The 22,108-nt window shown below is 45.0% G+C and overlaps 1 protein-coding gene across 4 annotated transcripts in view; it reads right to left on the bottom strand.

The window, feature by feature from the left end:
- The window catches only part of LOC126546033 (uncharacterized), a 40,020-nt gene extending 33,560 nt beyond the window's left edge, over positions 1–6,460 (bottom strand). For 2 of the 4 annotated variants that reach the window (XM_050194094.3, XM_055061282.2), the window contains exons 1-2: positions 6,029–6,112; positions 5,752–5,964 (exon numbers count right to left, since the gene is read on the bottom strand). In XM_050194094.3, coding sequence (XP_050050051.1) covers positions 5,752–5,964; positions 6,029–6,036 — 221 coding nt within the window. In that variant the 5' untranslated portion in view covers positions 6,037–6,112. Of the gene's footprint in view, positions 1–5,751; positions 5,965–6,028; positions 6,113–6,362 lie in introns of those variants that run through there. The other 2 variants (XM_050194095.2, XM_055061283.1) reach the window with 2 other exon arrangements.
- Between the last annotated feature and the right edge of the window lie 15,648 nt (positions 6,461–22,108).

Consider the following 22,108-nt stretch of genomic DNA (forward strand, 5'->3'; position numbering starts at 1 on the left):
GTTCTTTCGTGCCATAAGCCGGTGTCCGTGGTCTACCTTTTCCTTTCTACAGCAACTAGCATATCACGCAACATACGCGTACTTCACTCATGACGGTAATTATGAAATGTGAGGCTAACTAAAGTTAATTTAGAATAAATTATTGATCCTAACGAATAGCAACTAATGTTAAATTAAGCCTAATCAAAGACTATTAAGGGTTATTAATGCTTATACACTATGTGACAAGCGAGTTTCTGCAGTAATTTTGTAGTCACCAAGTCATGCATTGAGAAGTGTTGACTATTTGAAACCACTTTTGAGAGCGCTGCTGTCGCGCGCGAGAAAGGCGCAGGCCCGCATTCATTTCGCATTCTTTCTCGCGTTTTGTGCCACTACTTTGAAACGCAGAAACAATAACGGGAAGATATAGCGAGCTGGAAACTGTTGAATACGAGCTTTTGAATGCGATGCACAATTCGACATTCGAGCTTGCGCAATTGTGCAGGGAATTATAAAATTAGGCAACTAATTTTGTACACATAGCTAATCAATGGTAAGAGGAAAATTCAACAGTGTGCACAAGGCGACTGCCAACGAAAGACCCTTGTCCAGCTTGGCCCGCGTTAGCTGGGACATAAGCACCAGTGACCTCTCTGGCCGCCGGCTCAATTTACGTTCTGCCGACTGGGTCGTCCGCTGTTGTCCACACCCGTGCGCTTCCCCGTCTGTCTTGTTGGTTCCGTACGAGATCTCCACGGACGGTGTAGATGGGGCTTACGCGCAGTGTTCGCGTTTTCTCGCACACCACGGCCCTACAAGGCTACATACGCATGCTGCACACTGCTCCGCAGGTGTATGAGAAAACCTCAAGTATTTTTGTCCCAGGTACTGGAAAAAGGCATGGCTACCCTTACAGCCGAGCGCCTTTATAACGAGATACATGGAACCACGGATACATTGTGGGCCGTCGCCTTATAAGTATATAGCGCCCCGCGCAGCTCCCAAGAAGGCGCAGTAAGTGTGCTTAAAGAAACCAAGCTTTATTCATAGCAGTTTGAGTAGATAACCTTTAAAAAGCTGTTTCTTCTTTTTTTGCCTGGTCGTTTTGTTTCACATATAAATTGACTTCTGATCCGATGCTGTCGACGCTTAGTGAGCTCAGCCGAATGTGCCGGCAACGAAAAGTTGAGACAAATGTCACTTTTGCGCTCTTGAGTTCTCTTTCTCGTCTACGCCGCTTAGATGCACGCTGACTTGATATGAAACATAATCGGCACCAGTTGCAGCGCAAGGTTAACTCAAGTTTCGGCTTGTGCCGACTATGAGAAGAGTATTTCTTTACATTTGCCCTTTAACCAGAGGCCAGTTAGCCAGTTCCTGGAGGTACCGGCTGCTCTTTCAACAGAAGATCCCAACCGAAGGTCGAACGTGACAGTGTGAAAGGACTCAGTTTATCACGAGTGCTTTGCACCTGAAAATTTTTGAGCATAGTCTGCACTTTGGGCTGGCTGGAAATACCGAGGGCAGTGTAGAGTGCGGAAGTTTGCGCTGGCGTCGCACAGCACACCGGTGCTTAAGGTGGGGTGAGGCTTTGAAAGATGGTTATAGTTACAATTGCAATCAGAAGAGCCATCAACATGGTTGTGCTTTTTAATGTCTTCCTATGGTATCAATTATAATTGGGCTGTCTAAAAAGCTGAAAAATCTTTTTTTAACGTATCTTCGCTGTAGGTAATTTTTTTTTCATAATGGGTCATTTTTATAACTATTTGCCGAGCTTTCGCATTTTGCAGATGAAAGGACAGCCGTACCCTACAAGGCTGTAACTAAACTATGTAGATACGTAAGTAAGTAAAGGCAAATTATTGTTCTTGTTTTCACGTAGTGCAACTGCGACTACGACATGCTTTTTTTCTTTGCTAAACTGCCATTACCTTGTGGATATTGATACTTGTTCCAAACTGATACGTGGCACTAACTAATATGTTCACGAAGTTTACATACACCCAGCAGTTCCTTTTATAAACGTCCTAAAATGACGTTCTGAGAAAAATGCAAATAAAGTGGTGCTAGAATGCTTGATTTATCAAAGCAGCCGAGCATTACAGTCTTTTCCGTGATCACTACTATTGTAGTCTTCCTTTCTCTTTGTGCAGTCCTTTCATAGCTGCTTTGCTTAGGCTTTCACTTTGATGCCGCTTTTTTTTTGCCCGCCGCAAGTCCATCGATAGCGTGCACAATGAAACAAACAAATGTCCAGGAGTGACCGCTAGGGGCTTTAGCACGCTTGCACTGTAGCGGTCGCCATATAACGTTTGTTTTCGCGTTAGTATTTGCATTGTCCCCATCAAAAACACTGTAAAATACGCGAAATAACTCTTTCACAGACGCGACATACTCTCCAAAGAGCGCGCGTCGCCATTCAGAAGAAAGAGAGAGAGAGCACGAGAACTATGCCTCCCTAATGACTGTAAGATGTACTACACAGAAAAAGGAATGTCGCAAAACTGAAACTTCTGTCCAACGCAAGTTGTTTTTATCTGATGAAAGCTTCATACAAAATTGAGTCTCGACCATGGGGCATGCCCACTTTTTGGTCGGCGCGACAACTAAAATGAGTGTTTTAGAAGTCGCGTATACCCAAGCGGTATAGGTTTTTGAAAGTTAAAGACATGCGCTATCAAAAGAATGCAAAATAAAAAAATGATATATTGGACAAACAAGATACACCTTAATACCGGCGTCCCCCCCTCCCCTTCCTGACTTTAATTAAGCCTTGCAGCACGCATCTGGCGGCAAAAAATACCCACGTTACCTATGAATAACGGGTAAATAAAAACGACAGCACAATCGACCATGAGCTTACTCGCCCAGTGGTGTACGATGTTAACTTACCCGCGTCCCCAACGCAAGGTTACGACAAGGGTAATGCGTGGCTCTTCTCACATAATTTTCATTATAAATCCCGGGAATGTGATCGGGAATACCGGATACGCGCAATAAAATAACTTCCCGAACAGCGGTACAACAAAACACCAACATCGCCGACTTGTTCCCCTTGTGCATCAGCAAACTGTACCTTTCATTCCTCCGATAAGCACCGCGAAATAATCACTATTCTCGACACGTGCCGGGTACATGCATCCTACCGCTACTCGTCTTGGGGATTATGGGCTCTAGCTTCGCGAAGACTTCTGCAGACGCGTACTCGTACAGACTCGAGTGCCATCCCCAGTGACGACCTTCTACACGAAATTTGCGTCATTCAACATCGGCAGCGAACGCCTTGGCAGAGTTCGATAAACGATGCCTTCTGTTCGAGCGTGACGATCATGGACACAAACCTTGCAACAATGTAGCGAATCTATATAGACACAAGTTAAAATTGTTTGCGTTGCTTAGTACGAGAAAACGACAATTAAAAACTTCGCGAGTAGTTATGTAGAAGTCCTCTGCACAACCTTTCATTTTCCCAGAAGTTTCAAGAATCGTGGTCGTGCAAGGTAATTGCTTTTTTTTTTATTTCTTTGAGCTCGCACTATTAAAATGTGCATGCCACTCAAAACTTCTCGAGCGGGTCATCGCATCTTTTTCAGACATGACTGCATACATCGCCCTTCCTCGTTTGCCGACATTGACGCGGATTTGATGTTAAGCATTCGTTCTATAGTTCTTATGAAATCAAAATCACATGCTGCCATAAAAACTCGCGAAGCAGAGGTCTCAATATTCACAGCGAGATGCCACCAAGTACAATGACCGATTGTTATAGCGATCATGTTATTCTTAGTCATTACAAGGTCACACTGTAGTGGAAGAAACGCATAAAATAATAAAAAACACATTCGTTCTATTATATTTCGTTGCAGCGCCAATGTCAACAAATCTAAAGGATCGGAAAGCTTGCCGGGATATATCTTTGTTTTACATTTAAAAAAAAAGGGGGGGGGGCGCTACATATTATGGAGACAAGAAGACAACAATAGGTGCTCTCACTCACAAGGGCTCTGTATCATCATCGGCAGTCATGAGATTGTGTTATACACGTCATAACCATTCAGGTGGAGAACAAACAAAAACAAACATAATCTATACAAAGTATCAAAGTAAGAACCTAAACTGATATAACTGTACATGCATTTTACAACTTGCCCAGTACTTAGCCGCCGATAGTAAAGTATTTGCAATGGAAGTCGTCCAGTACAAAAAACTATCATAGTGCCAATCATAGACACTGTCAGTTCAAGCAACTCGGATGAAACCAACGCTTGTGTGGGTTAATTTCAGTATACGAGTATAATGATACTTTGTGGTGTCAAGTCCGTTGAAAGCGTTTTGATTTAAACGTCACCACTCGATGCATGAACAGACATCAATGGAACTTTACAAATCGTTATTAAGTTGCGTCAAAGTCAGTTGTATCTGTGTTGTGTGATACTAGCAGAATATGCCTTTCTTAACAGTCGTTTTCAATACAGAATAATTTCTTATAATTGACTGTTAACTGACACAGCAAGAACATGGCATTGAATGAATTCGAATAGAACGAAATCTTCGTAAGAGTGCTGTTTCATGCTTTATCGCGTCCACGTACCTTAAGATTCTGGTATTTATGAGTGCAACGCTATAAATTTCCTAGCACGTTTGCGAAGAGAGATGTCAAACTGTCTGCGGGTCAGAATTCTAGTAAATGGTCATGACATGAATACTATAGCTGACTTCGATCTAGCAATTACAACATGCGCCTTCAAGCACGTATTGCAACTGCTGCAAAGAAAACAAACTTTTCATCTCTGTACAGCACTGCCATTCAAGTATATTTTCGTATTCTCTGACACATGCAGCACAGTCGCGTGTTGGCATAGTCATCGCGAGGTCCGACGTGAGATTCACAGCTGATCACTCCGGCCATTCATAAGGGTCGATGAAACGCGCGACATCCCACGACAGAGTCAGCTTCTGCTTGACAGAGAAGCCAATCGATTGATGAGGACTCGAAAGACTTGGACAGACTTGCGTGCCCCAAGACACAGGTAAGCGAAACTGTGCCAACAAGCGAAAATTCTGGCCCTTGCCGCATGCACGACAACATCTAACTTTGGCTGGCATTGGTATAGAACTTTTGCCAGTAACCGGCTGCGTATAGAAATGCAGGAGCAGACTCGTCGTATCGACACCGAAGCGTCATAAGGTACGGGATGGTTGTGTTCTGCTCATTGACTGAACAACTAATATAGTCTCTTCTAGCAAAAGTGCCGTTGACGACAGCAGGCGCGTTGAAAATTAGAGTGCTTGTCTGCGCTGGCTGGCTAAAACCCAACATTCATTAGTGTAGGCAACTGAATATATTGCCACATTTATAGATCGGACCTCGTTTTATCTAAACGTATACGTCGATGTGGAAGTTCCAGCCTATATACTTCGATAGAAAAAAGTCAGGTCGTTTACGAGAGCGACATTTTACCCCTTTCTTCATTTTACATTGGATTGCTGAGCCCACTGACAACCGAACAGTTGGGTTGAAGGGCCAGTGACAATATTTTGTGCAGGCGTGTTCTTCCCCGAGGCACCTGGTGTCACGCCTTTCGACAGTAAGCTATGCCGCGACCGTCGCTGAAAGCGACACCGCGGCATCGGATGCGGCACGATCCGGAGGTGTACGGGCGACCGAGCAGGATCGGCCTGGACATCCGCGCTTCACTGTGACAGCGCGCGCACAATCCGAGACGCAGCGCTGCGGCGTGGGCCGGCGAGCAAAGAAAGGCTCACCTGAACATGCTGGTGAAGACATCGAGCGGGTTTCGGCGGCTGCCCGGCAGCGAGGCGGTCTCCGCGTTCATCGAGTCGGGCTGAAGCATGGCCTGCGAGCGTGGACGTCGTTCCGACACTGAGCGCAGCCGGACGCCAGAGAGGCAGCCGATGGGGCTCGGAGCCCGCATCAACGGCCGCGTTTCGGCCTCGCCTGCGGAGCAGCCCGCGTACCTAGGGGACAGGGCACGGCTCGGCGGCTCAACTAAGGACGCGGCAAAAGCCGGGCAGGGCCTACCTGCTCATGGGCTCGGCTGCCGTCCGAGGGGCCGCCGCGCCGCGCGGCTCGCAGCGAGCACGCCGCTAGCTCCGGCCATCGCGCAGTGACTCACTGATCGATCGGCGCCGCGCTGCTGCGGGCCTCGGACGCCACCGCGTGGCCCACGGGGTTTCGCTTCGGACGCATCCCTGGCACGGTGGCGTGACCGTCGGGCACGGACTTTCGAATTTATACGGGCCTCAAAGTACAAGCCTGTTGCCGTGAATTGCCCCAGATTAACGGGCTCTCGGCCGAAAAGCGACAATCCGCCATCCAGTAGCTGTTCCGTCGGGTAGTGTCACCCATAACTTACGGGTGCAGAGGTCGACGGTATCGCCCGGCGGGCTTCGGTGGAGTCCTGCATGTTGACGTTCCTGCAGATCTCTTTCCACAGCGGGCACGAGCAGCGAGTGGGCGGTGCGCGTGGTACTGTCTTCACGCGCAACTTCCTCGTTCGCCTCGAAGCACATTCGTGGCGACGTTGACTGAAGGATTATCTTTAGCGGTGGAGTTACTACATTCGTCTCCGGTTTTCTTTTTGCGACCGACCAAAATCGAAAAATCTGCTACCAGGCAGACGCGCCCTGCTTTGCTACAAATAAGGAAAGAGATGGAACACAACTCATAGTTGTCCGTTCGTTGGTGGGGGGGGGGGGGGGGGGTAGTGTACAGTGGCTCATACCCATATGCTAACAGAATCGGGTAGCACAAATGCCGGGTGTTTCACTTAACTTGGGCCAAACATTTAAAATATGCAAATACCCCCTAGCTGGACAGAACCAAGGTAATGCTGTTTGCCGTCGCTTGGAGACACTCAGATTATTGTTTGTATTCCGCCTAATTAGATAACTAGTGTTCATTATTTAATCAAATCCTCAATTATTATAATTAAAGTTAACCCCGTTGTGAAGAGCGACCAAGGGACAGGACTTCCTGCTTGAGATACGCGCGTATGCGCAACCCTAACTGAGATACGCGCTTATTCTGACGTTGCCTGACGGCGATTGTTTCGGATTGCCGACTTTCCCATTGAACCGAAAACTGATAAAAAATGTTTCGGTTTCACTCCGAAACAAACACACAAAAAATAAACGTTTCGGTTATGTTTTCGTTCCGGTCTAAAATATCGTTTTGTACCGTTTTTCGTCCTTGTTTCCGTTTCCAAGTCCACTTTCTGTTGCTACGCTTCCTGAAAATGGTGCTCATTATTCGAAGCTTATTCCTTTCTGCGAATTATACCAGCATCTCTCCTCTAGCGTTCTTAGAATCGACGCCGTAGTTGCCAGTTGCTTGTTCAACAGCCTGCTTTTTCCCGACTTTTGCATTGAAGTCGCCCATTACTACAGTATACTGAGTTTGCACTTTTCTCATCGCTAATTCAACACCTTCATAAAACTAATCTACTTCCTCATCATCGTGACTGGATGTTGGACCGTAGGCTTGTACTACCTTTAATCTATACCTCTTCCTAAGTTTGATTACAACTACACCTACCCTAGTGACCATAGGATGGTAAGAACTCGAATTAGCCTAGACCTGAGGAGGGAACGGAAGAAACTGGTACATAAGAAGTCGATCAATGAGTTAGCGGTAAGAGGGAAAATAGAGGAATTCCAGATCAAGCTACAGAACAGGTATTCGGCTTTAACTCACGAAGAGGACATTAGTGTTGAAGCAATGAACGGCAATCTTGTGGGCATCATTAAGGAGTGTGCAATAGAAGTCGGTGGTAACTCCGTTAGACAGGATACCAGTAAGCTATCGCAGGAGACGAAAGATCTGATCAAGAAACGCCAATGTAGGAAAGCCTCTAACCCTACAGCTAGAATAGAACTGGCAGAACTTTCGAAGTTAATCAACAAGCGTAAGACAGCTGACATAAGGAAGTATAATATGGATAGAATTGAACATGCTCTCAGGAACGGAGGAAGCCTAAAAGCAGTGAAGAAGAAACTAGGAATTGGCAAGAATCAGATGTATGCGTTAAGAGACAAAGCCGGCAATATCATTACTAATATGGATGAGATAGTTCAAGTGGCTGAGAAGTTCTATATAGATTTATACAGTACCAGTGGCACCCACGACGATAATGGAAGAGAGAATAGTCTAGAGGAATTCGAAATCCCACAGGTAACACCGGAAGAAGTAAAGAAAGCCTTGGGAGCTATGCAAAGGGGGAAGGCAGCTGGGGAGGATCAGGTAACAGCAGATTTGTTGAAGGATGGCGGGCAGATTGTTCTAGAGAAACTGGCCACCCTGTATACGCAATGCCTCATGACTTCGAGCTTACCGGAATCTTAGAAAAACGCTAACATAATCCTAATCCATAAGAAAGGGGACGCCAAAGACTTGAAAAATTATAGACCGATCAGTTTACTGTCCGTTGCCTACAAAGCATTTACTAAGGTAATTGCAAATAGAATCAGGAACACCTTAGACTTCCGTCAACCAAAGGACCAGGCAGGATTCCGTAAAGGCTACTCAACAATAGACCATATTCACACTATCAATCAGGTGATAGAAAAATGTGCGAAATATAACCAACCTTTATATATAGCTTTCATTGATTACGAGAAAGCATTTGATTCAGTCGAAACCTCAGCAGTCATGAAGGCACTACGGAATCAGGGTGTAGATGAGCCATATGTAAAGATACTGGAAGCTATCTATAGCGGTTCCACAGCCACCGTAATCCTCCACAAAGAAAGCAACAAAATCCCAATAAAGAAAGGCGTTAGACAGGGAGATACGATATCTCCAATGCTATTCACAGCGTGTTCACAGGAGGTATTCAGAGACCTGGATTGGGAAGAATTGGGGATAAGTGTTAATGGAGAATACCTTAGTAACTTGCGATTCGCTGATGATATTGCCTTGCTTAGTAACTCAGGGGACCAACCGCAATGCATGCTCACTGACCTGGAGAGGCAAAGCAGAAGGGTGGGTCTAAAAATTAATCTGCAGAAAACTAAAGTAATGTTTAACAGTCTCGGAAGGGAACAGCAGTTTACAATAGGTAGTGAGGCACTGGAAGCGGTAAGGGAATACATATACTTAGGACAGGTAGTGACGGCGGATCCGGATCATGAGACTGAAATAATCAGAAGAATAAGAATGGGCTGGGGTGCGTTTGGCAGGCATTCTCAGATCAAGAACAGCAGGTTGCCATTATCCCTCAAGAGAAAAGTTTATAACAGCTGTGTCTTACCAGTACTCACGTACGGGGCAGAAACCTGGAGGCTTACGAAAAGGGTTCTACTTAAATTGAGGACGACGCAACGAGCTATGGAAAGAAGAATGATTGGTATAACGTTAAGGGATAAGAAAAGAGCAGATTGGGTGAGGGAACAAACGCGAGTTAATGACATCTTAGTTGAAATCAAGAAAAAGAAATGGGCATGGGCAGGACATGTAATGAGGAGGGAAGTAAACCGATGGTCATTAAGAGTTACGGAGTGGATTCCAAGGGAAGGAAAGCGTAGCAGAGTGCGGCAGAAGTTAGGTGGGCGGATGAGATTAGGAAGTTTTCAGGGACAACATGGCCACAATTAGTACATGCCCGAGGTAGTTGGAGAAGTATGGGAGAGGCCTTTGCCCTGCAGTGGGCATAACCAGGCTGATGATGATGATGATGACACCTACCCTCTCATTAATGCTGTAGAATTCGTCAATGTTGCCCGCTATATGCTTATGGATTAGGAATCCTGCCCCGTATTGCTTCTTATCTGGGAGACCTCTATAGCAGAGAACATGGCCGTTAGTCAGCACTGTATAAGCCTCACCAATTCTTCCAATGTCGCTAAGACCAATAATATCCCAAATTTCAATATCTGATAGTTCCTCAAAGAGTCTTGCTAAGCAAGCCTCACTCGACAGAGTTCGCCTGTTAAAGGTTGCTAGGGTCAGTTTCCATTGGCGGCCTGTCCGGACCCAGAGATTCTTAGCACCCTCTGCTGCGTTACAGGTCTGACCGCCGGCTTGGTCAGGTGCACCGCAGCTGCTGGGGACTGATGACCATGGGTTTATTGAAGGAGTAATTTGGGAGGTAGTGGCCGAATACTGCACCGGGAGGCAAATTCCTGTTCTGTAGAGGGAGTATCTTTGTTGAAGTTTAATGGGCCTTCCTAATTTGGTTGCACCTGGATTAGTATATCCCCACTCGCTCTCGGCATCTTTTGCCGGTGTCAGGCGTCACTCCAAGGCTGCAGATGTAGTGCGGTGGAGGAGGTGAATTTCAAGCTCACCATCGTGAAATTAAAAAAAAATCTATACAAGGGTTCCAACTTCCGACTATGCATGGCAACCCAGCATTCCACATAGCTCAGTCAGATAATCCCGTAGGCGGCGAGGCTACCTTATCGCCGACAAGTACAGCCCAGCAGAGGGCCCTACGTGCCTAAAAACTTATTTGATTTATCCGCGATGGATAACTCAATAAGAACGATTTCTAAATGGTTCTGGCCTCGTAGTTCCGGAATCGCACGTGCGCGGACGGTCGTGAACTCGGCTAGGCAAGCCCTACAGGCGTGCCGTCGACCTTTCACAGTTGCGAATACATGCTCGTGATCTACTGGAGTACAAAGGGAAACCCGCGGAAACGAACGTAAGTGCAAATGTAGAAGAAATAACTGGATACAAATTACGACTTTTTTTTTACTTGATGAAAATTTGTATCTGAACTTTGCAACTGTTGCCGTTACGTAATTTTTTTCTTATTGTTTGCGTGCTACTGCAAACCTTCTCATCACTTTTTATCTTCCTTTAGCGCTAGAATTTTTTTTTTTTTGGGGGGGGGGCTCTCACTACAAAGTCAGCGCGAGGCATGTCGCTAGAGTCAGTTTAAGTCCATTTAGTATATCTCAAATGCCTGAAAACATGCTTGAATTATCCGCGGTATACGGGTTTTGATGATCGCGGCAGGTGGCACGGCATAGTATTTATCAATGGTTCTAACATCGTGGTTTTGGAGTCTCCCGCACGCAAGCGGCCATGAACGTGGCTAGATACACGATATATTTTCGGCAGAATTGAACAGCACTTTAATGTAGTGTGGGAAAAACAGAAAATAACAAAATGAAAAAACTTCCAGCGCTTACCGCGAATCCACTAGTCGCGCCTGGAGGGAAGTACACCAAACAGTTCACGGTCTCGGCTGCCCTTCTCATGCATCGGAGAAGTCTTTCCGAACGAAACGGAACTGGTACTGGTACTGATGATGTACAATCGGTTACAAATATTGTAATCTTGCTATCTGCGATCGACAGGTGCAGCATGGCCTCAACAAAATTCCTATGTGGGCGGACGGGAATGGATTTAGACTAAACCCACAAAAAAGCACGTGCGTCCTCTTCTCGAACAAAAGAGGTGTACTGCCCGACCCCGTGATAGATCTAAACGAGGAACGACTATCTGTAAGCCGTGGACATAAATTTTTAGGTGTCATTTTAAATTGCAAGTTGACTTTTATCTTACACCTAAAGTACCTGAAAATGAAGTGCCATGAAGGCTATGAAATTGCTGAAGCTCTTATCACGTTCACAATCTGGGTATTCGGCTTGCTACAGGCGCCTTCAGGACTAGCCCTGTAGAGAGCCTGTATGTTGAGTCGGATGAATGGTCCCTGCATCTCCAAAGAGCGTATTTAAGTCTATCTTACTTCCTGAAGGTAAAGGCAGATGTTGAACACCCATGCCATACCACCATAGTCGACATATCGGCTGCCAGGCTTTATCGAAGCCACCCGTCTGTGAGGACAAATTTTTTCCTGTGTCTAGAAGCGTCGGCTGAAGAAACAGGCACACTGCTTCAAGAGAATCTCCTAGCGGCTCCCAGTCGGCTTCCACCACCTTGGGAGTGGCAGACTATAGAGTGCAATGTCTCTTTTATGCAGATTTCCAAGCACAGACCAGAGGCTCATATACGTTCGCACTTCCTCGAGCTTCAGGCGAAGTACTCACGTGCATAATTTTACACGGACGCTTCCAAATCTCTTACTGGTGTTGCTTACGTAGCTCTGGGACCGTCTGGCTCACCTTCTGGTGCACTAAATACGCATACACGTATTTTTACAGCAGAAGATACGTAATATTCTGGGCAGTTAAATACATAAAGCTAATGAATGTTACCAAAGAAATTGTGTTCTCAGACTCCTTGAGCGTCGTTAGAGCTCTAATGAATCTACGAAAACTCAAGAATTCAGTTTTTAACGAACTGTACAGCTTGTTATGCTGAGTTTACATGGGCAACCAAGTGATCATAGTATGCTGGGCACCTGGACATAAAGGCATAAAAGGCAATGTAGCTGCAGACGGAAGTGGCACGTCAGTAGTTTTTGAATATACGGACACAAACATAGCTATCCCTCCCACAGACCTAAAGCCTTTCTTGCGCCATCAGTTGCGGAAATCTTGGCAAAGGCAGTGGGGCAATGAAGTGTCAAACAAGCCAGACATGATCAAACCAAGAATAGGGAAATGGATATCCGAGTAAACAGCAAGACACAAGGAAGTACTTATTTTAGGCTAAGAATAGGACATACCTATGGAACACACTCTTACCCCTTTACTAGAAGGGATCCTCCAAAGTGTGATATGTGTGGCGACATTCTTACAGTCGTCCATGTTCTTGTAAATTGCCCAGGAACAGAGAAGCCCAGCGTGAAAAGTACTTTTATCTAGCATATTGTGAGCATATTCCTCTTCGCCCAGCATTCGTTCTGAGCCATGAGCCGTTTTTTGATTTCAAGACAGTCTTAAAGTTTTTAGCAGACGTAAATACTGTACAAATCATTTGGGCAGGTTACCGGTAGCGCAGCCTCGCCTTGCAGGCTGCAGCTCCACTGCAAAAAATAGGTTTTACAGCACGTGCCTCTCTGCCCTTGACTTGAAGGACTCTCTTGAGAAACTAGTGCTATTGTATAGGTTTTATTATATCATCGATTCATAAAGGTACTTTTATAGACATAACTCATATCATCATTAGTCATTGGTATTATTGGAATACCCATATATCTTACGCAATTTACAACGACTTGCTTTTAGGCCTTTTTACAGCCGCATTGCATCTACCATTTATAACTCATAGTTCACTCTATTTATTATACTACATGGAGAAACCATCACCATATGTCATGGCGCTCTTTGGCCATATCTGGTCCTTGCGCCAATAGAAACCACATATTATTATTCTTTGGAATAAAAACGAGAGTTGTACACTATTGATTTTATTTTGCTGGGCAAAATGCTTCTGTGGCGAAGCAGAAAGCCTACTACTCGGAACGTTTTTAAGAGGATATGGTCGATGTGGTCATCGTATTCCATGTTTTCTGAAACGTATGCCCCAATGATATGAAAGATGGTACTCTCTCAATAGCATCTGACTGATATAAAATATTTGCAAGACCGTAATAGGTTTATTTTTAGGATGAAGAACGATAGCTTTAGACTTCGTTACATTGACAGAAAGCAAGCTGGCATCAGACCATTTTTCTAGCTTTTTCAGTGATTGGTTCGCTGGAGTTAATACGTTATTATAGCTCTCACGGGAAATAAATGTACTAGTGTCGTCTACGTATATTATAAATCGGGCGACTGTGTCAATGGTTACGATGCCATTAACGTAGATAATAAAAACTAGTGCCCCGAGGATACTGCCTTGAGGCACACCGCAGACAACACGAAGTGAGGACGACATAAATTGATTAATTTGAACGTACTGCGCCCGTGACGACAAGTAACAAGAAATGAGGAGCAAGGCATGATCTCTTATCCCGTACAATCTATATATATATATATATATATATATATATATATATATATATATATATATATATATATATATATATATACATTATATTTGATGAAGCAGGGCAAATTCAGTCGAGCGATTTTTTCCAAAACCATATCGGGAGTCTGTGATTATATCGTGGGCTTCACAAAATTTCTCTAAACTCCAGACACATGCATAACGACATAAGAAATGACGTAACAACAAGTTGACAACAAATTATCGGAGCCGGTTACTGAGAAAATGCAACTAATTCGTGATAAGCGAGAACGAAGGCACGCTGATGCACCTCTCACCAACTTAAATATAACACGACAGCATAAACAAGATCTGACAGAAAATCGCAAGACACAAATATTGACGTGCGTTCTTTACTTCGGATGACACGGTGCATAAAAAAGCGGGCGGCGCCAAAGGGGCAGCGGGGGGATCAAAGCTGGAACCAAGGTGGTCCGTGGGTTGGGTCCTCGGTGAGCCCCCAACCCAATATGCGTTCCAACTTTGGTTCTCCTGTTGGTGCTGGTTTGGTGTCCTGAAGGCGTCACCAAAGTATACTAAATGATGACACGTTGTTTACGCTTGGTACTTGCGAAAATTCTCCCAATTGCCTCGCAACATTGCAGAGTAGTTTTTTTTTTGTAGCGCAAAAGCACAAGGACGTAGAAGAGAAAACAGACACACACAGACGCTTATAATCATGTGCTCACCAGGAGCCTGCGTTTACCGGTATAATTTTTATTTTCCCGTGCTAAATGAGCTTGAGACCAAATCACACAGTAAACGTCAATTCCTCACATTACATTGAAACGGGGAAAAAAGAACTGTGGAGAAAGTAGCGAACTGGGGAAACTGTTGAATATTATGTTTTCGAATGCGATGCACACTTTTACATTCGGGCTTACGCAATTATGCAATTAGTAATGAAATTAGGGAAATAATTTTGTTTAATGAGCTAATAAATAACAGAAAAATTCACCAGTGTGCGCAAGGCGACTGACAAGACAGCGCTGGTCCCGTCATCGTATCTCATAGTCCCTTCTTTAAAACAGATTGGCCCGTGTTGGCTGGTGCACAAGGTACACATAATCCTAAAGGCATTGTTTTGTCATGTACACCGTCTCGTTATGGCTCACGAGTGTTGCCTTCAGTTGCATCTGTCCTGCTTCACGTACTTATCACGAAAAGGCCAACGCTGGTGCAGGCCTTTGTAGACATCTACTGTCGCAATATTTGCGCTGGCATTCATATTTACAATACGCTATGTTATCTTGACTCAGGGGCAGATAGTCATCGAGAACCAACCAATCTAGTAACGTTGTCGAGAGCGACCTGTAGCGCATGTGTGTGCACGCGTAAAACGCCACATGCATTGTGTGCACGAGGAGCTCGAGGCAGGCGAAGCCACGATGATTGAGGCTTTCCGGCATTCGGTTATGGCTTTTTTTGCTCGTCTGGCTCTGGTGAAATGGCTGAATTTCGGGTGGTCTTAGCCTTTCCTATACTTGCTTTTGGTATTTTCTTCAATAAGTCTGACGGTTTCAGCATAGGCTGATGTCCAAAATCTCCCGCGAAATGTTTCTTTTTGTCTTGGACGGCACCTCTTCGAACTCATGACCTACCTTTGGATTTTTTCCTAGTGAGCAACATGACCAACATCCATGCGACGTTGCTTCCTCCTAATGGAGGCTCCATCTGATAGGATAACATTCAGGCTATCCAGGAATGTGTTCTCGCTGCTACATCCTTCCACTAGGCCATCACGGATATGACGCAGTTCGACCGTGGAGCCAGTGTTGCTACAGGCAATAAAATCTTGGTAGTAGATTTTTGCATAACAAATAAGTAGATATCAGTACATTTCTTGTGCTTGCCAAAGACGTACTTTAAACGAAGTTTTTTCCGTCACGGATCCAGTGTAGTTATTGCTAATTCAACAATGTTCCAAAATACTTGGCGCTGTGCGTGGTGTGAAGAGCCACACAATTCACACTGACTTCCCAACGCCTTTACCGTTGAAAAGACGCATTGTCTCAACCTTTAAACCAGTTTTGGAAGGGCCTCATACGACATCTTGCGCTTGAAGTCGGAAGTGTTCAGTATGATACGCCTGCATTACGTTTGTTGCTCGCGCGAGGTAATAGTTGAGCGCTCTTTAGCAGTTATCTATTAAAAAAGTAGTAATTTCGTAGAAAGCAGTAGAAAAAGTAGCAAATCTTGAAAAAGTCAATTTTGCTGTCGTTTTTTCTAGAACAAGCGAGAAATTTGTAGATTCTAAAGCTTTAGCTTTGAATGACTAAAACATTGTAAAAATAAATCAGTAGCTGTGGCCTCAATAAGGTTATTTCCTCCTTCAGTAGCAGTGGCAACACTCGTGGAAGTACCGTGTGTAGGTCGCCAGAAAGACGTGTGTTCCGATCTTGCTAAAGCGCACATTTTTTTTTTTGGCGTCGACACCACTGAGTGCCTTCGTCCCTGCTCATTTCGCTTACGCTATGAGGGTGTCGACTCTAATCTAACTTCGGCGGTAACATTGGAGAAGTTGGGGCTGTTGTGATTGCTGTAGATCGCTGTAATCGAGCCGTGGAAAATATCAGGGAACCAAGAGAATTAGCAATCGCCACTATTGTTGTAACTTCCTGCCCCACCAGAGAATTCAGAGTAGAGACCCTTCACCGCGTCCTCCGCAATGTCGAAATTGCTGGCAATTAGGCTTCAGTGTTTGCGGGCGTAAATTGAGCCAACGTTGTTGCACATGCGATGAAAGTCACGCTCACAGTGATTGTGCTCTTCAAATGCCTCTGTAACGAAAACCATCCCGCCGATTGCGCGAATGGTTCTCTTTGGCCCCAATAAATACAGGGGCTCGAATTCACAGACAAACTACGTTGCTCTAGGAGAGAGGCCATGAATATCGTGAAAGAAAGAACGTTTGGTTATGCTGGAGTTCCGGCTATACACAGTCCCGTGCCTGACTTATTTTCCTGCAGCCATAGAAACGGCCGTTCAAAAAGCTGTCGCTTCTTTGCAAATGACTAATATGTTGCAAGCAACTGGACCATGCTCTGTAGCATCCCAGCTCACAGGTTCCGTACAACAATCAGTGACGGAAAGATGGAGATGGCTATCTCTGGTGTTGGTACCGAGTACCCTCCCGCACGCTCTGCTGCTTCTGACAACCTGCGTATCCAATATTTAACAATGATAGACGCAGAACATAACGCTCGAGCTCATAACAGAACCAGTAGTCTATCAGTGAGGATTCTTCCTGATGTCCTCATTCGAAGTCTAAGAAAAGTCAGTCGCACTTTATTTTGAAAAGCGAAGGCCATTTCGACTGCAGAGAGTCGTTGAAGGTGCTTCAGTGGAACGGCTGGTCAATACTTTCACCTTTAGCAAAATTTTTTTTCTTTTACTAATCCGGATATATTTATGTTACAAGAAACTTAGCTAATCTGATAAAAAAAAAACGTTTTTTATTTAAAATTTACAGCTCTGTTCGGCTAAATCGCACTACTGTAAAGGCGGTGGATTGCACAGTATAGTCATTTTCCCTAAAATATGCCATAAGGCTAAATTCTCATTCAGCTCACGGATCACGTATGCGAAATTGGGGCAATAGATTTAAACCTTCCTGGATATTGTCCACTCTAGATTGTATACGTATATTTTCCTTCCGCTGTGCAGGGCACTTCCTCTCTTGATAGTGTTCTAGCTTCCTGCTAGCGTGATGTTAATGTGTTAGCACTTCTATGGTAATTTACGCACTTTCCGGGGGTTACATATCTATCTACTATGTTTGTATCTAATCGTTTTCCTCCTAGCTGGGTCACTGGGACCGGGCAGTACAAACGACGCGTACCGACGAAGAATTCGACACCTGTCTAGCACGCAGAGCTACGGCAGGGTTACCCTCACTGAAACGCACAGACAAGGAAAGGCAGTCAGAACATGAAAACCTCCCCCGCATACACTGCACTGCGCTAGCTTGCGCTCGTCGTGACGTCAATGACAGGGGCTAGCGCACTGAGCGGCTGTGGCGCTGATGTCACCGGCACCAGCTGCCTCTGGCACAACGTAGACTGCAGTGGCGGAGAGCCGGCTGCAGAAACTTCCGCAACACATTTTTTTGCACATGTGAACGCGCAGCTAAAACATTTTCCGGTAGTTATAGATGCTGCGCACTCTGTATCCGTACACTACCTCGTCTCCCCACCCACCCCCACCACGAGTGTATCCTGTATCGCCACGTGGGCTGCCCTTATTGTACGGCGTTCTAACGCGCTAAAACGACGTACCTTGTACTTGACCTCAACCTTTCTCTACCCTGTAGTCCGAAAACTATAAATGTTTCTTGTATACGATAGAAATCTGGGCCGGCATTACATGTTTTGCATGTTTTAAACATGGCACGCAAGAGACTTCAGAAAGTTTGACACGAACCAGTGCGAACACCACGTAACTTGTTATCGCAAGTAAAATTCAGCGTGATTACACATCTCGCAGCTACATACGACACAAAAGATTGCTTCATACGGGAGGCTTCGAAAACGAGTACAGAAGCTCAGTATGACTGCGCTATCACAAATAAAATTGCATGCCTTCGTTTGACTTGAGCAGAATGACAGTTTTCCACGGTGAATAGCGTTAGTGTACCAAACCGGACCATCAACAAAATTTTAAGATAAGGCATTTTGCATGTACTCAAGTGATGTTACAGGTGACGTCAAACACTTGTCTTTGCTTCGTGTTATCGACAAATTCGACTTCGCCCTGCCATCTGCCAGCCGCCTGGTTAGCTCAGATGGTAGAGCGGCTGCCCCGGAAAGGCGGTGGTCCCGGGTTCGAGTCCCGTACCAGGACGAATTTTTCTTCAACTCTGAGGCTTTTCTTTCGATGAACCCGTATGGGTTTCCTTTGTAGCAATTTCTACGAACGGGTGGATGTCTGTTTTTCCCTTTATTCTTTATAGGTATACATGTGCCACTGGCAATGTGCCGCTCTACGATGACGGAAAAGGTCCTTGAAATTTATCCGACACTGAGCGGATCCGAAGCCACGTCACCAGGGCTCCTCAAGAGAGGGAGAGAAAAATGTAATGATACGATATGCAGAAAAACGGCCTGAGGTACATTCCTGTAGCCAGCTACTCTGCGTTGGGGAGAGAAGAAGGAAGAAGGTAATAAGAAAAAGGAGCACAATGAGTGACGATGACGACAAAAAGAGGATGTAAGACATCTAACAAGCAGTTAGGTTCACACAAAGCCTACCGTCCAGTCCCGTACATTTTAAAAAGTCGAGTAAGACCTGAATGTCCTGAAAACTCGATTTAACGTCTGGCCAAGCGCCTAAAATAACGTCCTCCGGCAACGGTGGGCTGTCGAGGCGCGTAAAGGCATGGCTGAGCTTTTGTCGCCCCTGCACGTACTGAGGGCAGTCACACAGCGCATGGCCTATAATCTCATCCACACTGCACAGCTCGCAGTCTGTAGACTCGGTGCCATCGCATGAGGCGCACGTATCCGCGCGTAAACGCCACCCCCAACCTAAGTCTATGCAGAAGACTGGCACAGCTGCGTTGAATTTTTGGTGGTAGCCTAAATTTCATAGTAGGGTCCACTCTTTTGAGTCGTCTGTGGCCATTATCCGGATTGTTCCTGTGCTTTCCTGTCGTTTTTCGGATGACACTTGAGAGAAGGCAATTAACGTCCACTCTTGAAAAGGGAATCGCAAGCAGTGGCCTGGTTCTTCGAGTGCCTTCTTCCCTTCGGCATCGCACAGTTCATTGCCGTGTACACCACAGTGACTGGGAATCCATTGAAGTGTAATGTGGTGGCCGTTTTCTTCCGCTAGAGTGTATAGCCCGGCTATTTGGAGAACCTACACTATGCAAGAGCTTTCTTTCATTACAACTCTAAGTAGCTGCAGAGCCGATTTCGCGTCAATGAAGACTGCCCATACTTGAGAAGGCTGTCGCGAATTATAGTGAACTGCCTCTCTGATTGCTACTACCTACGTGGATGTTGGTGTCTTCTTGTTACGCAGACGAAACCGTCGAATCACTTGATACGGAGGCACGACTAAAGCCGCACCTGACACATACGACGATACCGATCCATCTGTATACACATTCACCAAGGAGCCATATTCTTTTGACATATATTCAAGTGTTAGATTTTTGAGGCCCACGCTAGGTATTTCCGATTTTTTAGAAATACCGGGAATAGAGGGAATTACCCGTATTTTGGACATAACTCATGGGGGCATACCTGGAAGGTCAGCAGGGGCAAAGTATGATAATATGGCCGATTCTTTGCATTTAATAACTCTTGAGAAAGTGAAGTCCGGCCGTATGTCGGGAAGTGTCGATGAGGGGTGGCATCGCTGACGGTCTCGGTATCGGCATCGGTTTTTATAGTACGACAGCAAGACTTTCCGACCTTCCATGCCAAGGAGGCACGGAGCAGTATATGAAATACCGTCAGGTCAAGGTACAGAGGATCGTCTCGAAGTAGCAAGTGCAGCGTCCAATTCCGGCATCGTGAAAGGAAGGTCAAGGCGAGCATCTTCAGGAGGTGGTGCGGGTTGATCCAATGTGAGACATGTTCAAATATTTGAACTGATAACTCTCTTACAAGTATTCAGCGACCTGCATTTCTGTCAGAGCTTGGTGAATTGCTAGATCACGGAAAGGTTGTTCTTGCTGAGGAGGGGCACGAAGACTTCGTATTAACTGCCAGATCCTAGAAACTGGCTTTCGAGGATCCAGCGACAAACAGAAGGTCCTCCAGCGTTTCTTTCCCATTTTTTGAAAATGACGACGTATATTTTGTTGAGCTCCTCGACATAAAAGAAGTTCTGCTGCAGATTTAGTTCTCCTACACTTCCTTTTCGTTCGACGACGGATCACGCGGCGCAGCTCATACTCAATATCAATCGTCGTTCTTGTTGTAGGTGCACTGATAAACTTTGTTGTCTTCGGCACTGGCAATACAATAATTTCTTCTATATCAGATGGTGAAGTGATGTCTCTACAATACTCTTCGTAGTTGCACTGATAAACTTTGTTGTCTTCGGCACTGACAATATAATGATGTCTTCTATATCAGATGGTAAAGTGATGTCTCTACAATACTCTTCGTAGTTGCACTGATAAACTTTGTTGTCTTCGGCACTGACAATATAATGATGTCTTCTATATCAGATGGTAAAGTGATGTCTCTACAATACTCTTCGACACATGTAGAGAATGTGGACCAATCAGTGCAGCGTACAGCAAACGCAGTTGATTACACAAACCACTTCATCTGCACATATGTTGGTATATGGCTCGTTGACTCGTATATGGCTCGTTGACACAACAGAACAGTTGTGGCGTGGAAAGTGGGAAAAAAGCTGCGCTGATGCAGCTTGACTAGCCCCACCTCCCATCCGTACAAGGCAACAGAACGAAAGTACAGCAAACTTCATACAGTCTTAACGTGTGATAGAAAAATAAACAAAGATAAATAAATAAATCATGTACGATAATTGTCAAGTAGACATAATTATATGCGCCCTTGGGTGACTACAAGTACATCAATCATTCACGCACAAAAAACTAAAACCAAAGACAGACAAGAAAATTACTGCAGGGTAACATAACAGTAAGACATACTGTAAACAGAAAGGAGTGCTTTATTTCGATAGAATTTTTCTAGGCTTGTAGCGGATTATGTGAACATGTTGAATAGCCGCCCGTGTTGTCTTTATGTGTCTTCCTTTTGTGAGTGTTCAATTGCGGCAAAAACATGTCTTTTGGCAAGCACCAACTAGGCCAACAAGCAGTTCTGTTGAATAGCTCCCTTTCTGGAAGGACATGTAAGTGATCTTCTGTAAGCTTGAAAATATTGAGTACGTGTGGAATTGTGAATTTTAACATTTGGAGTCCGTAATTCGTTCGTGTTCGGGGGATGTGCCAGTGTTCAGAATTTCGGGTGGGACGCAATGAAATGTTCGGCTGTAAATGCACTAAGCCTCTTAAGATTAGGCTATTTCTACGAATTTCAGACCTCAACGACAACAATTGATGTTCATAAGCAAAACTCAATTTTAAAACCTTAAACTTCATAAAAAAATTTGATATGATCTCTATAGCCTAAATCTCCAACAGCCCGCAATGCGCATTTTTGAAGTGTATATCACTTTTTTCTTTGATGTTTGAGTTCCAGATGCCCATACCAACTGGCAGTAGCGTAGGTGGCAACTAAAAAGCACAGGGTGTTTTCGCATTTCGCC

The sequence above is a fragment of the Dermacentor andersoni genome, chromosome 1 (assembly GCF_023375885.2).
Source record: "Dermacentor andersoni chromosome 1, qqDerAnde1_hic_scaffold, whole genome shotgun sequence".
NCBI lineage: Eukaryota > Metazoa > Arthropoda > Arachnida > Ixodida > Ixodidae > Dermacentor > Dermacentor andersoni.